General features: G+C 36.7%; 1 protein-coding gene across 2 annotated transcripts in view; it reads right to left on the reverse strand.

Moving 5' to 3' along the window:
- The window catches only part of LOC149792445 (uncharacterized), a 63,029-nt gene that overhangs the window by 44,716 nt on the left and 813 nt on the right, over positions 1-17,500 (reverse strand). For both annotated transcript variants that reach the window (XR_016423567.1, XM_089971023.1), the window contains exon 2: positions 10,110-10,633. Coding sequence is in view for 1 of the 2 variants with exons in the window: in XM_089971023.1 (XP_089827149.1) it covers positions 10,110-10,617 (508 nt within the window). In the remaining variant the exon portion in view is untranslated. The remainder of the gene's footprint in view (positions 1-10,109; positions 10,634-17,500) is intronic.

A 17,500-nucleotide genomic window follows, 5' to 3' on the forward strand; every position in this document is an offset into this window, starting at 1 on the left:
TCACATGTCTCAGTGTGTTACCTCCCTTTGGTAGGATTTTAAACTACAGCCACGCCATTTTTGTAACTGCATCACACTTTAGACTGCAGTTGCTGTGATGTTTTCTTTAGTGCAAAATATAAGGATTTTGTCAACAAATTAGGTGGAAAACGACAGGAATTCTTCGTTTGATGTGATGAAGCACAAGGCTGGTGATTTTATAACACAACACAAGGCAGAAGTCACATTATACCGATAAATCACTGCCATATATTCTTTACCCTTCATTTCGGATTATTTTAATTAGGGGGAAGACAAATCAAGTAGGATCCAGTCAACCGTGTAGCAATGTGCGGAAGGCGACTGACGAGTTTAAATGACCCGTGAGTGAAAACTATGGCGGGGGATTAGCGCCATAATTCTATGCGTGTATTTTGTGATTAACTGACAGCGTTTTCCATACGACAAACTAACAGAATCAGTTCAGTAGTGGCAAGATAAAATGAAGCAGAAAGAAAGTAGATCGAAACACTTGCAAACAGCCTTTTACAACTTGCATCAATGAAGAAAAGAAAATTAATGACCAGAATTATGAATGTAGCACTTGCAAGCAGCCAATGACAATAATGCAGAAGGAAAGTAGCACTTGCAAACTGCGACGTACAATTTGTATCAATGAAGAATACAATATACACGGATAGATTTATGAAAGTAGCACTGACAAGCAGCCATTTACAATAATGCATCAAGGAAGATTAGAAAATACATGCATAGAATTATGGCCGAAATCCCCTTCCATACAAAACAAGTCGACGGCAGCGATGTACTTGGAAAGTGTACAAGATCTGAGGAGCGTGTCGATGTACACTAAGAGGTGTCAAAGACGGTTATACAAATTCTGATTAAAGAATAATAACGAATGTTTACATTGTGTAATACACGTCACGAAAACAGACCGGAGTTCACCTCTTGCGATTAAATGTACACGAAGCTAAGGATATGACTAAAATGGTTTAAGCTACTTTAAAAATAATTAAAAAACCTCACAAATACGCTACATGGCTACAGATAATAATGCTGATGTGACACCAGACTTTTAAAATAGTTATATGCCTTAGGACAGTGATTCCCAACCTGTGGGCCGCGGACCCACTGGGTGGGGGCGGGGCGGGGCGGAGGGCTGTTCAAAGGGGCCGCAGAGTTATTCCATGGGGTATGCATTTTCTCAATTAACGGAGCGTACAACTATTAGCATGTGGGGGTAGGAGACGATAATTTTTTTTAAGTTGAGAAGGGTTCCTCGTACTCGGAAAGGTTGGAAACCACAAGTTGAGGACACTCCCGAAATGGAATACAGAAGAACGCTTACTGAGGACAAAGGCGTTTGAAATGTAGTAAGAATATGGAGAATGTAGAATTTAAGATATTATGACGTCTTTTTTTTTTTACTACGGTGATAGAATGTCAAAGAGCTGTGCTGATGAGGTAAGTAAAAACAAATGTCAGTTGTCAGTGCCGGTACGAGATGCTCACGCAGTCACATGATCAACATATCAGGAGATTCATTATTAAAATCTGTCATATAAAGATGTTTATGGATCATATAGTACTTTTTTGTAACAAATTTATTGACCATTCTAAAGACCCGGTGAAAAGGACTTTTCGGTCTCACGCTTTTACTACAATCAAAAAATATTTCTGTTTAATGTGCGAAGACGTGCGGATTAACAATACAAAAATAATTGCAAATACATGAAAATTTGGTTACACACAACTTAGTTTCCCCGAAAGCACGCATATGTAATTGATGTACCTCAAGCACTGACAAGTCGCAACGCTTACAGGAAGTGTGCTTCATCAAACAATTTTTCTTTATTGTCAAATGGCTACAGAACCGTTTGAAACAGATTCCTGATCAGATAAAAGGGATGAAAATTTATCACCTGGTTGCCCCTATACAAAATACGAATCCATTAAACTCATTTCAAAACTATGTTTATAAACATGATAGCGCTCTAATACGCTATGGATTGAGTGGGGCTGGCTACTAATGGACGGGACGAAGCCTTAAGTGCACACTTGAAAATCCAGGTGATCTGTGAATCGAAATAATTACAACCTATTCGCGGTAGCGACAGTAATAAGATACATACAGTATTTCGGGATATTCCATTAGGACAACCGTCACAAACTTGTATTGTTAAAATACACAATCATGGCCATATTGATAAGCATAAATTCGGACCCCGACAGTGGTTTTTTCAATATAAAAAGGGGAGGGGGGTCAAAACTAAAATGTTTCAATATTTAACGAAATTGTACTATATTACTTAACACGATTTATTCAATGTCTTGACTTGGAGGCGGCATAATCGCGGGATTGTCTGCGTGGGTGGATCTTCATATCTGCTGGAAATTTCTACTTTATGTCTAACTCGACATTCATCTAAGGAGAAAAAAAAGACGGAAAGTTTAAACAATTATTTCCTTAGAGAATACTTGTAACCCCACATGCTAATAGTTAGTTGTACGTAAATACGCAATTCTCAATACTGCGTCATAGCAGAAGTAACGTTACGTATTACTCTGTAGCAGCGGTTATGGATCTGTGCTTGTGAACAGGATTTCTATCGCAAGATCTATTCAGAGTTTTAAAAATAATCACTTAAAATCGCTGCAACATTGTAAATGAGAATCTTGTATACCTGAGGTCGACCGTGCCATCAGCAAAAGATGAGGAAGCATCCAAATAAAAATGATTTCATTAGCTTGACATTATAATTAGACAGGGCCAATGAAAGCATCGTGAATTAAGTGAAACATTCTCGTAGTTTCTTAAATGAGAAACGGGATTACCAATTGCATAATACCAATGAATCATTTCAAACGACTTCACGTGGGTTTTCTTTGTAGATTATATTTAAGCGTCAAATCTTGATCGTAGTCCGCTCGTTTATAGCAAAATAATGTCACAAAACCAACCACCTTAGGGTCTTTATCCATGCAAATTACCCTAAAGTGTGACAAGTGTGGGACGAAATGGGAGTGGGTAGCAAGTCTCAAATTCAACAGAATACGTTATTTCTCAGTCACGCCAGAACAGTGTCAAAACCGTATCCTACTACTCTGTATATTTGTAACTGCTTTAACTCGGTGGAAAATTGTAACTGCAATTACTGTAAGACATTGAGGGACCAAATCGCCAATTCATTATCTCTCTCCCAGGAAGCACCACATAAATTATTTACGTTTTCCTATCCTGTTTAATATCAAATCGATGGCAAAAAGATCAGCAAATAAAAAAAATAACGTTATACGAGAAGAAGCTTGTTCACGGTAAATATATAAAACGATTTCGAACTGATAGCTGAGACTGGTAGAGGATATCTACAAATACTGATGTGGATGTACATTCCATTACCAGGGCGATGATACAAAACGAAAGATATCCATCAAATATCCGTTCCTTCGCGTTACATTTAATTCATTCTTCGAGTTAAGCGTATTTTGGAACTAGCCGTGCTCCCAAGTAACTGACCATGCCGGGCAAAACCCATTAACGCTGACCATTAACATGGTCTATGCATCAAAATGACCCAAGAGCATGCAGGCTTTCTGCTATTTAAGGAGCAATTAGACAAGAAAACGGAAGGCAATTACCAAAAAATATATATCCAATGAAGTTTTAATCATAATTAGTGAATCCCATAATTTTTTTTTATCGATTTTTCAGTTCTAGAGAAAGAAGAACTTTAAATGCTTTAGATATTACATATGCGAGGGTTCAATATTGAATACTGAAAACTCAGACGTAATATCGAACCCTCATAGCTCGAATATTATATTCGATCTGCAAGGGTTCGGTATTACGTATTATGTATTTGATTTAATTTATATTTGATTTAATGTAATTGTCTGTTTGTAAGTTTTAAAAATTTTTTTTAAATTTCATTATATGTCAAAGTAAGATAATCTTGTTTACTTGATTTGACTTTTTTTTCAGAAATTTCAGTTTGACCTGACTCTTTTTTTAAACATCTAATAATGGAAACACTGTTTCTATTATTGACTTGGTTCCCGACCTTGATTCAGAAATCACTGAGACAAGTAAACAACTTTCTATTTTTAGTTTATTCTCGAAGTAAAATGATTGGTTTTATCAAGATCATGATGGGAGTACGTCATTTTAGATATGTAAACAGCCTCTATTTCGTACCGCTCTGGTGGCCTAGTGGTTAGAGCGTCCACCTCGGATGCGGGAGGTCGTGGGTTGAATCCCCGACCGAGTCATACCAACAGCTTCCTCGCATGGCGCTCAGCATTAAGAGGTTAGTGTTAGGACTGGTCGGCCTGGTGTCAGGATAATGTGACTGGGTGGGACATCATGCTACATGTCTGTGGGATGATGCCCCAGTGCTAGACATCACTATAAACTGCCACATTGCAGACATCATAGCAATATGACTGAAAAATTGTTAAAGCTACGTTAAAAATCAAATCACATCACATCATCTCTATTTCGCAATTCTGGGGTTTCCGAAATTGCGCAGTAGTTAGATTTAATTGTGATATTTAGAGAGATATTTCTCAATTGGGCCTTTACACGGGAAAGTATTTGTTTGCGACCTGTTTGGCGTTTACATTTTAATTGTTATTCAAATTATTTGGAGTCTAAAAGATTAATTCTTTTTCCTCGAAATATTTGAGTGCTCTTACAGAATTCTTGGACAAATACATTTCTTTAAATTTTATTCGGAATTCATACACCGGAATATTATTTTCTGTGGTTCACAAAGAACTGTAAACACAATAGCACAATACTAGCTACTGTAAACGCCATCGCCTGCCATATTGGATTTTTTCTTCTGGACTGATTAGAACATTTCATTACTAGGACTTCTATAATTTAATTCGTGGATTATTCTTGGATTATTTCTGGATTTGATTTCTTAAACCGTAAGTTCTTTTTATTTCATATTTACAGTGTTTTTCCAGAGAAATAAATTATTTGTTAAATGTTTCAAAGCTTGTTGTTTTTTCACTCTTTCTTAGTTACAGTTTGTTAGACCCTAAACAAGCAACATAATATATCTGATAGTTCTTGATTCGATATGTGAATGTTCGATATTCGATATGTGAAGGCTCAAAATTATACATTTCAAGAACTATTCAAACAGATTAACCCCCCAAAATACAACAACCCCCCCCCCCATGACTAATGAATGAAATGTACGAGAACACACATGTAAACTGTCTAGTCAACGCGGTGTTAGTTTTCCTAACATTCTTAGGAATGAACGCATTTCCATTAAGGACCCATGGACAAGCGTATTTCAAAGAATGACCCATGGACAAGCGAAGAAAAATTAATCATTCCGTCGCAAGTTCGTTTAAGGAAAAGAAAGATCAAAGAAGCCGAGCTTTAGCAGGAAAAAAAACGTTATGTAAAACAGCCCAGCAGGACTACCACAGTAGTTTTTTTGTGCTCGAGGGGCAATCTGCCCATTATTTTTTTTCTAAAGCAATCAGACGATGTTCGTTTTCTAAACAGTATGGCTTAAACTGGCACTCTGTCACTAGTGCGTGGTATCTAATTATCACATCTTCTCCATGAAGTCAAAATTGTGCCTAGGGATCATCATTGTCGACCAAACCCCATGCCAAACCCATTGTAAATTTTGTCCTATCTAATTAAGTCCCGGACAATTAGCACCCTCTTCAGCAAACCGACTGAAATTATCAGTTCTGCATTGAATTCCCGACCCAGATGACCTCCTGCCGTAGTTTATTTTGTAATAAGAGCCTTCGCTGTTTTAGGCGATTAATCGCGACCCGCTGTTCTCAAGCAGAAATAAATCAAATACGCGCAACCCATTAGTGTGTCCCCTAAAGCACCCACCGTTTACTTTTTAGAATTTTCCGGGATGAGGGACTGAGGATTCACGCGGGGATAAAATTGTTTTCTTTTACCTGATAAGTTTTCTTCACCTAATAAAATGGATATTACTGTTTTGTTTTTTCTATAAATCAGGCCAAGAATATTTTTTTAAATTCCCCACAGTAGCTTCATGCGCTTCGTTAGTTCTTACTTGGGTTTTCCTCCACCAAATACATTGGTCGCTTACGTGCTGAAAAATTGTCATCAACCTCACAAAAACAAACCAAAATACAAGCTTCTCAATCGCAATGCGCAAACTTTTTGTTTCCTGCACACATCATGTTCGTTAAATTTTATTAAAACAACTTTCTTTTGTTCTTTGCTGATCATCAAAACGTTTCATGAAACGGAGCCCAGATGCACATTAAGTAAATGATTTCAAGCCTTATACAACATCGAGCCTTCAACTTTTTAATTTTAAAAACAAAATTTTTTATATAAAAAAACGGACCGTTCAGCATAATGTTTCCACCTAAAATCGAAAAATCAAAGATCAAGAACACACTGTCATTTCAATCCACTGAAGACAAAATACTATAGATCCCAAACGACGTCATCAGGAGACATTTGTGGTATTCTGCCAGATTTACCGTTAAGTTTTTATGGTGTTTGGAAGTTGAAATACATTAATTAAATCCCAAGAACAAAAACATACATAAACAGAATGCAAATTCTGTTAGTATCTATATTTGTAATTTATAAGATGATATTGCTTCATTGTGCCTTGTTCAAAATGGTCAGTTTTGGTGGTTGCATGTAGGAGAAACTGCCAGCTTGCCCATCGTCCAGGTAAAATGGACAGGATAACGTACGTCGGTCTGCTAGTGACCCTATCAATACACAATCTCATTTAACACACTCATTGTTATAATCTTGGGGCTACGTGGTTTGAATAATAATACCATACAAAGTCATTTTCAACACACTCATTTGTAATAATCTTCGTGCTACATAGTTTGAAGAAATACCATACACCATCTATTTCAACATTCATTGTAATAATCTTTGGGCATCGCGGTTTGAAGAAATACCATACACTATCTATTTCAACATATTCATTGTAATAATCTTTAGGCATCGCGGTTTGAAGAAATACCATACACCATCTATTTCAACATTCATTGTAATAATCTTTGGGCATCGCGGTTTGAAGAAATACCATACACTATCTATTTCAACATATTCATTGTAATAATCTTTAGGCATCGCGGTTTGAAGAAATACCATACGCCATCTATTTCAACATATTCATTGTAATAATCTTTAGGCATCGCGGTTTGAAGAAATACCATACACCATCTATTTCAACATATTCATTGTAATAATCTTTAGGTATCGCGGTTTGAAGAAATACCATACAGTATCTATTTCAACATATTCATTGTAATAATCTTTAGGCATCGCGGTTTGAAGAAATACCATACACCATCTATTTCAACATATTCATTGTAATAATCTTTAGGCATCGCGGTCTGAAGAAATGCCATAAAAAAATTTCATTCAGCACACTCACTGGGGCACCGTGGCCTGAAGAAATACCAAACTCAGCCTCGCTTGCAACAAATCACTGAACAATCTTGGACACCATGGTTAGAAGAATTCTACAAAGTGTTATAATCTTAGTGCTCCGTGGCCCGAAGAAAATTTGCAAATGTTATGGATGATTCAAGTTTAAGATAACCATAACTTTCAAATCTGTTTTCATTACACAAAGTGACAGTAATGAAATCTATACATATTGTACGACATCTACCAGCACATCTTGTTACTTACATGTATAGTATACATATTGAAATGATCCGATTATGACTAAGCTTAAATATACTTAGACTTCATTGCCCAGGCTGAAGCGATTGCGTGTTTTGCAACATGAATGCCATGGTTCGAATAAAGTATTCACCACAGCTTCAAATACACTGCAGTTTAAATCTCCAACTGATGTTCAAATTAAGCTCTGTTCTGATTAATTTAGTTAATGAAAAAGATTAGGCACATAGCACAATCCTTCTATCATCAATATTTCAAACCTGTAGTTTATGATTGTGTACATCATGTGCTAACAATGCACACAATTTAATTATATCATACCCGTCTAATGGCTATCTAAATCAACGCAATCATTATGCGGTGTGCGGTAGGGATTCTCGTCATCTCCTATCCTTTCTACCATGTGTCGATGAGTCATGGTTAGACGCGAGGATTTATATACTGTAGTAGGCTGATAAAGTTTGCCAGGATGGACAAAGCTGTTAAAAATCGTTAATCTTGTTCACTGACTTACGTCAGTTTTAAATGAACTATGACCTGCCGAGACTGTGGAAATGTAAGGCATGGCCATACGATTTTTTATTATAATTGCTCGATTCCGGATGTTTTGACTGGTACAGGGTTAACAGAAGGTTGTTTTTTTTGCTACGTAAAGTAGTTCTGTCGGATTCCTCTAAGCTTATATGTTTATCCGCCACAGCTTTTTGATTTGCAACATATTTTCCCCGCTACCCCTTCTCCACAAGTTGAACAAACGTTTGTCTCATCTACTGTCCAGATCGTGATAAATCAATCAAAAATAATATATTTAACTGTCCTATATTATCGATGAACAAATTAGAAAACAGCGATGTTAAAAAGAAGAAAACAAGAACTGCTAACCATAGCTCATCATTCGAGTACACATATACATTTTGGATAAATTAACAGCTGAGCTGCGGTTTTTATGTCCTTGAAAAAAATTGCAAATAGCTTCACATCTGTAAGTTTTTCACATTTTCTTCAAACTTTGTGTTTTAATTTAATATTACATATATTTTGGTTACTCAAATAAAGCTTCTATCTGAACACTCTAATTTGCTAAAAAAGTAGATTGAAATGTGCCCTGAAACGCTTAAGCATTTTAAAGGCAAAATATACGATAGGCATCAAATTTATCATAAATAATGAGTAAATATTATTCCAGACTGGAATATTTGTTGGACTAAACGCCTTTAACCAATTTCATATTGAAGTTTAGAAGAAAACAAAAGAGCAATTTAGGCCCCCTAAATACGCTTTGAAATATTTGCTTCAAAATCAAATGATATCTATCCCACTTTGTTTTTAGTTCAAATGTGCTTTTTAAATTTTTGCCACAATGTCTTAAATCTATGTCGCTTTCCAATCCAAATAAAACGGGAAATGCGCATTGTCGTAATCGCTTTTACTCAAAACGCTTTACTTGGGCCGAAAATTAACCTGCATGATGCAGCCCACATCGTACGTAATTATAAACAAGAAAAAGAATCATTTACATGTATTCGATGATTTACTGTTACTGTGTTAAAGTTTGATTTTTTTATAAAAAAATAGATTTTAATAATCGCGGAAATCCCATTGTAGATTATTAAATCATCTGTAAAGTTACTCTTGCTTTTTGTTAACTTGCTAATTTTAGAAAATAAAATTAGCAAAATCAACAATAGTTAACAACATGTAATGAAGGTTAGTAATATTAAGATTAAAAGCGTAAAATAAGCAATAATAAATGCATCAAGCACCATTTTACCGCTCCGGTGGCCTAGTGGTTAGAGCGTCCGCCTCGGATGCGGGAGGTCGTGGGTTCGATCCTCGGTCGAGTCATACCAAAGACTTACAAAAACGGTACTAACAGCTACCTCGCTTGGCGATCAGCATTATGAGGTTAGTGTTAGGACTGGTCGGCCTGGTGTCAAGATAATGTGACTAGGTGGGGACATCATGCTACATGTCTGCGGCATGATGCCCCAGTGCTAGACATCACTATAAACTGCCACACTGCAGACATCGTAACGATATGACTGAAAAATTGTTAAAGCTACGTTAAAAATCCAAAATCACATCAAACACCATTTTATTTTTTCACCAGCCGGGGTGATGAACTTGCTACCATCGTCACCAACGGCAGAACCTAACCGCATTTTTACAAAAATACCACATGCCAGGCCCCATTCGGACTAAAAAGAAATCCGAACACGTTAAAGCGGGAAAGTAGTAACCGCTTGTGTTTGTATTTCATGAAACTGATGCAAGAAATGATGGGGAAAGGAATTTCGAAAACCCACGTCTGTTTTAAATATATAAAAGACGCGAGAATGAACAGATGGAAAGAAGGATGAAAGACTAAATAGGTAGAGAAAGGACGGATACAAGGATAAACAGGTGTAAAGATGAATTATCTTACCTGAATTGTAGGAATACTCCTTGTCCTGACGCCTGTGTTTACAGATATAGCACGTGACGATGACAAAAAACGTTAGGAAGAGAAACAAAATACTCAGAATCCCCAAAAGGACCAGGGATATCGTGTACCATGTTCCACTCTGGAGATGCTCCATCTGACTTGCTTTTGTGGTTTTGGGGGTCATCTCTTCCTCCTCCTCTCTATCACTTTTCAACACGGTGTACGTTCCAAAATCCATGCTGCTTTTGAACTTGAAATTCGGAAATGGACCACAATAAGTGTTCAACCTGTCAGAACACACACGCAGAACTATCAAGTTTTCCGGACACTCCGAACACCTCGTACAGACCATGGCATCTGTATTGTAGAATTCTCCCTCTGAGCACAGTCGTCTATCCGTTACAGGTTTTTGATCGGGTACATCTTCCCCCTGCTCCCCCTCCGCCGCCCGTCGAGTACACACAAGAAGAACACACAAGGCAACGAATATGTTATGACTGGTATTCATCTCCTCTCGTCAACATCTAAACCGAAGAAAAATAGTTTCAATAAACAAGATTTCACAAGCTTAAACTTAATACAGCATCGCCATTTCTCGGGTTATATGACATCATTATATTCGACAATCGCTGTATTATGGCGCTATGTGACTGACGACTGCTCGGTTCTTGTTTGAAATTAAATTCGTTTATCTTAAAGTCTAACGAGTCTGGACACCGTCTGTATCAGATCAATCCAGACAAGGTCTCCACCAGACAAGACCAGACTTCCAAAATGATTGCAACGTCAAGCAGGAAACAACAGGGTACAATATATCGAGTGTTATCTCCTTGATTGACCATTCTTATAACTTTCACATGATCTTCGTGAAGGGGTGGGGTGTTTACCTAACGCCAATAAACACTTTTTATATAATTAAATGTAGTAAAAATGTCTTAATTATGCTCTTATTTAAATTTAAGGAATAGTGATATATCAACTGTTGGAACCTAGAGTAGTTACTGTGCGGATTCTGTTCTGTAACCTGATGTATTGGACGTTGAATGCATATACACATCTGGAACTCGTTTTTAAAAATGAAAATAAAATACAAAAATTTATCTAGAAACAAGTTGTTCTGAATTAAGAGTACTACGTCAGTATCGTACTTGTATATTTTTATAACGTGTAGTCATGACTTCTCCGGAAACGGTCACAATGTTACTTGTATATTTTAATAACGTGTAGTCGTGACTTCTCGGGAGACCGTCACAATGTTACTTGTATAATTTTATAACGTGAAATCGTAACTTCTCGAGAGACGGTCACAGAGAAGGTTACTTGTATGTTTTTACAGCAGGTAAAAAAGAAAATACATGAAATACTGAATGTTCGAACCAATGAACCCATTTTCAAATACCTTACGACCAAAGAACCTTCCGATTTCTGAAGCCTTTTTCACTTATTTTTGGATTAATTACCCTTCTGACAAATGAACCATTTGTTTTCAAAAACCTTAGGACTAACAAACTTCCGAAATTGAGAACCGTTTAACCTTTCCTTCGAAGTTACGACCTATCGGATCAAACAAACCTTGGGACTACTGACCCTTATATGTTCGAACTTTCGGAGCAACGGAACTTTGAGCTGACATCTTTGAAAAATATTGATCTTGTACAAAAAATAGTTCAGACTCACGAACCTTCGGACAAATGAACATTCGGAATATCAGGCAGTTACCGATATTATAGTCTCAACTAACTTTTGGACAAGCTGAGGCTAAAGACCCTTTAGTTGTTAATGTAGCACAAAATAACAGACAAGTCATCAGTTTCTGTCTTTACTCACAAAACGTGAGCGTCTATATGAAATTGAATGCTCTTCCGTCCGTGTCTAAGTAGACGCCTTATTAAAAATGGCAGCATATTTTCCTTAATATTATGACAGTTTATAGGACTCTAAAAGTCGTTTTTTGTTGTTGTAAGTATTGAAATAAAAGAAGGGTACTTTAGTCCAGCGGTTCCAATCTTCTGATGGAGTGTGCTCAGTAGGTTCGCCAAAGATCATCATCAGTAGGGTCGAGGAGAGTCCTCAGTAAGGTTGCGAAGGGTCATTAGAAGAAATCACAAGCGTGAGGGTTGAGAGGTTCTTTCTGTGGCCAATTTAGGGTCGCAGCAAAAACAAACTAGGATGGGAACCACTGCTTTAGTCGAAAGGAGCATACATGCATTGCTACAAACGCTGTCGAAAGTATTAGGAGGAAAAATACCCGGATGATATTCGTACCAGGTTCATCCACCTATGGACACTGGATGAAATTATTTCTCCACCGACGAAAGAATGGAGTACTAATATTATACATGGTTTTTTGCAATTTTGTTTTTAATATATGTAATTAAAATCAAGACAGCTCCGGTGGCCTAGTGGCTGGAGCGTTCGCCTTTGATGCGGGAGGTCGTGGGTTCGAACCCTGGCCGAGTCATACCAAACACTTGTAAAAATCATACTAACAGCTGCTTCGCTTGGCGCTCGACATTAAGAGATGAATGTTAGGACTGGCCGGCCTGGTGTCAGCATAATGTGACTGGGTGGGACATGATGCTACATGTCTGCGGCATTATGCCCCAGTGCTAGACATCACTATAAACTGCCACACACCGCAGACATCGTAGCAATATGGCTGAAAATCTGTTAAAGCTACGTTCAAAATCCAAATCACATACAACTGAAATCAACTGAACTTTTTTTGCACTATGATAAAATTCTAATTTGATTTAATTTACGAGTTTTTCAAATTATATAAAATGGAATTTAAACGTGAATTTCAAGAAGCCAGTGTCATCACAAATACAGCACTTGCATTTCTCCAAAAAGCGTTCGTAAATAAAATCACAGAAAAAGATTTTAAAAAGTGACTATCAGCACAACTTTAATCGTCATCACCACCACTATCATCAACACCACCTCTATGACCACTACTATACACACGGATATATTGTTGGTTCTTATCATGGAAGCAGCAGTACGATGACGAATACTGTTGCATAAGCGCTAAGAATAACTTGAATGTCCTCGTACTTATTCGTACTTATTTGTGAAGCGCCGAGGATATATGCGCTGTGCTTACAGGTTACACCGAATTCTCTTGTTTATCAAGTGGATTTATTCAGGTCTAAGCCAATCTGGAGTGTGATGCAACACTCGTTACAAATGAAATTACGAGTATCAGTCAATCGACAGAGGGTTGGGAGTTCCAAACCTGTAACAATATAACACATACGAATTTATTAAAAAACCACCCCCACCCCATCTCCAGGTATTTCCAACATTGCTAGCTTGTCATATGATGTTCATCTCCTATCTGAAACTTGCGCAAACTGCAATCAAGAATGTATCATTTTTAGAAAGAACTCACGAGTCCTCGTTCAAATCATGACAAATTGATTTACAAACTACAACTGGCTTGACGCCCAGTTCCGGTAGGGGAAAACGTATGGTTTACTCGGGTCTTATCCTTCATCTTGCCTTACACGTGTCTAATTTCGTTATTACAGAATTGCAAAAAAAAATGGAATCCTAGAAAATCTCGTAAATGCATTTCCACATATTACTGGTTATAAATATTTAGTTTTAAAACAAAAATAGCAGGTTAGAATGATTTTCTTTCCTATCAAAGACAAAGGTCTAACGGGATAAAAACCGAATCGATCACCTACTCGAACGAGTCAGTGGTTGTTTGATTAGTTTAATGTCAAGGATGATGTCATATCGAAATTATTAGTTGGGAGAAAATTCGATACCTTGCCGCTATCGAAGACTTAATAAAATCGCGTTACGGAAGTTGCCGTTAGCATTCCGATAGTCTTGCATTTTACCCTTGACATAATGCTAAGTTCAGAACAATCTATTAGATGTTACGGTTGGCAATTCGACTTTATAATATTAGTTGTTCTGAGCAAGTTTCACGTTTGGAGACGAAAATAGAAGGAGCCCAAGGTGATCAAATAGTCTATGGCGCTCGCCTTTACAGATTACTGATATCTCACCACTGTTCGCATGGGTTCGAGCCTCGGGCTCGGCCCAACGTGGCTATGTAAGAAAGCTTGCGAGAAGCTTCCCGTGTGTCAGTGGTCTTTCCCGGGGTTTTCTAGGGTTCTTCCTCCACTAAATATACTGGCCGCCACGTATATCATGTGTTGCCACATATCATTAGAATCATAACAACAACAACGAAAACAGGACAAGCTGTTGTGCTGAAAATACCGAGATGTGAGGATTCGTGACTTCCCTTGTGTTATTACTGTTACAGGTTCGAACTCCCCAGCCCGCTATCCATTTGTAACGAGCCCCTGTGGGATGCACAAGACAAGGTCAGGTGTGACAAGAATTAATCATTCTGTTTTGTGAGCCCGCTGTCTGAGTTTATCTGTAATCGCACACTTCTGTGCATATGCACGGAACTTCACGACTCCTTGTTCAAAAATTAGTCAAAACTTTGACTCGAGTAAGGGCAAAAAACATGCACAAGCATCTAAGAACTGTATCTTTCCAGAGTAATGGATTCTGTGATACGTCATATCCGCCTAGGACTCTGCCAACTGTTATCTTGCTCGATGGAAACATCCACCCCGCGAACTGCGTCATTGCGTTGTCACATTGTTGTTGTCAACTGCCGTGAACATAAACCGATAAATGTTTCCAGTCACTTGGTTTACATCTGGTAACTTATGCTGACACCGACTTTCCTTGTCTAGATGTTATACAGTACTGAGTGCTTTATTACAATAACTGAGTGCTATCGAAGCAGAATCGCGATGTGGGCAAAATATTCATATGCTTTCTTATCCAGTGCTTGGAGGAAATCAAGTCAATTTCAGACGAACAAAAAAAGAAACAACAGCAACAGTTACACACGACACTTTCGCTTAGCAGTCGTACTCAGACACGTTTATATAGCAAGTACAAACATATTTTTCAGCTATACCTAAATCTAAAAGCTTAAAGTGATAAATACCCTTAATAATTAGTCATGTAGAAACGGGAAAATATGTGCAAATTAAACGACTTTAAATTTAGCACATAACTTATACACTGTATGCGGTTCGAATAATACCATGATCACTAAATTCGAAAACTGTTGTCGAAAAATACCGCGATCTCTAAATTCGAATACTGATTTCGAATAATACCGTGATCTCTAAATTCGAATACTGATTTCGAATAATACCGTGATCTCTAAATTCGAATACCGATTTCGAATAATACCCTGATCACTAAATTCGAATACGGATTTCGAATAATACCGTGGTCTCAAAGTTGATATATTGATTCATGTTCGAATAAGCCAGGCCTGGGCAAAAACCAAGTCTATTAATACTCTCTCCCTGCACTCAGGTTGTATTAAGAATTAAATAATAGCTTATGACCGAAATAGCAACAAAGGGAGCAAACATTATTAGCATTAAAGTGTAGGCATTCATTATTTATGAATTATTACTACTTATGTATCCTCGATTTCAGTTGTTAGAAAACTAAGGTTTACAATTAAAAAAATAACGAATTCATTCACTGATAAATATAAACTCTAGCATAGTGACGCTTACAATAACTAATTATTAAATTAATATCAAAGTTAAAACAGTGGTGGATCATGTTTTATTACAATGTGTTTTAAAAAACATGATGTTGGCTCGTTAGCTTTGAGATCTATTGTAATATATTCTAATATGATATTTTTTTTATAACTAATTACGTTTTTTTCTGATTATTGTTGCAAAAGAAACCGTAATCTTGTAGCACCCCTAAATACGCATGTATCTATTGCCTATACCTTTTATTGCAACATAAATGGAATTAGCTTATTCTTGTGGTGTTCGACACCATGGTAGTTTTTTTTTTGTAGAAACATAATCACATACATTTACATATATATATATATATATATATATATATATATATATATATATATATATATATATATATGAAGCCTATCCGCGTGTATGTGTGTGTGTATATATATATATATATATATATATATATATATATATATATATATATATATATATATATATACACACACGTGGATAGGCTTCAAGTTCCCTCAAATACCGAAAATTCATTTTATTGTGTTGGAGTTATGCATATTGTGCAGCGAGTGTAATTCAATACTTATAAATATCTTCCTTGTGTTTCAGTATTTAGTAATTGTGACCTACGTCGAGATTAATTCAGTTTAACATCGGAATCAATGACAAAAAAATTTCAAAATATCCCAAATTTATCTCGGCCTGGCCCTTCAGTTATCCTAAATACTGAGAATGAAATCCGATGAGAAAAACTTTAAAATTATATTTTTTTAAAATAAATTTTAAAACTGTCAGTAATAAGCAAATACTATAAGAAAGAATTACCATATTGGTGGACTAAATTAAAATCCAAATTTCTCCAGCGTACTAATTCTTTCTCCAACAATGTATTATATAATTTATAGAGATACTGAATATGAAAAGGGTATAAAACCCAACAAAAATGATTATTAAACACCTACTAGAAAAAATGCAATTTTCTTTCCTTCTATATAAAGATTGTAATGATTTTTCCAATGCTGTAGCCCGGTGTCGTAGACATTAGTTTCCACCTACTATTTGGGGTCTTTAGGTGTGCAAACACCACCCATGTAAGGCCATTTGCCCAGATGCCGATTTCAGATGGGGTGGGGGTACGATGGTAAATAAAAAATATGTTACATGATGGCTGTCGACCGTCAGTTTTTCCCAGCTGAATGCTGGGGTGAGCAGGTGTATGGAATTGCTTGAGGAAAAGAATATTGCTTTGCTGCCACAATGTGGAAGATAAGTTTACGGTGCTACAAGGTTTCTCCAGGTTCAGCACATTCGGACGCATTGATCCTGTAGCAACACGATTAAATTTAATTACAGGCAGGTTAACACGGTAATCTGGTTTGCAACATTTGCCGCACGGTTCCGCACAATCGTTATTTATGCTTGTCCAGTTTATTTTTTAGCTTGTTGACGAAAACGTTAAAACGTTGCCTTGTAAGTAGAATAGGCTGACAACGTAATACGTATCACCTGATATTTTTGTTTTGGTGTGACACCTAAACAATATGTGATACGTCTTACATTGTAGGACTGATTGACTAAATGTAGATTTTACGAAATTTTCGTTATTGGCGCTGATATATATTTTTAGCAACAAAAATTTACATTCTTACGCATCTGCTACGTCCACGATATTTAAAATATGCAAGACGGAGGGTAAATTAGCCCCTCCAACCACCCCTCAAAAGAAAAGAAAACTGCTATGAAAAATGAGATACCTTAAATTCTATTATTATTATTAGTAGTAGTAGTAGTAGTAGTAATAGTAGTAGTATTAGTAGTAATAGTAGT

Source organism: Sinohyriopsis cumingii, chromosome 9 (assembly GCF_028554795.1).
Source record: "Sinohyriopsis cumingii isolate HCF-2022 chromosome 9, ASM2855479v2, whole genome shotgun sequence".
In the NCBI taxonomy this organism is placed as follows: domain Eukaryota; kingdom Metazoa; phylum Mollusca; class Bivalvia; order Unionida; family Unionidae; genus Sinohyriopsis; species Sinohyriopsis cumingii.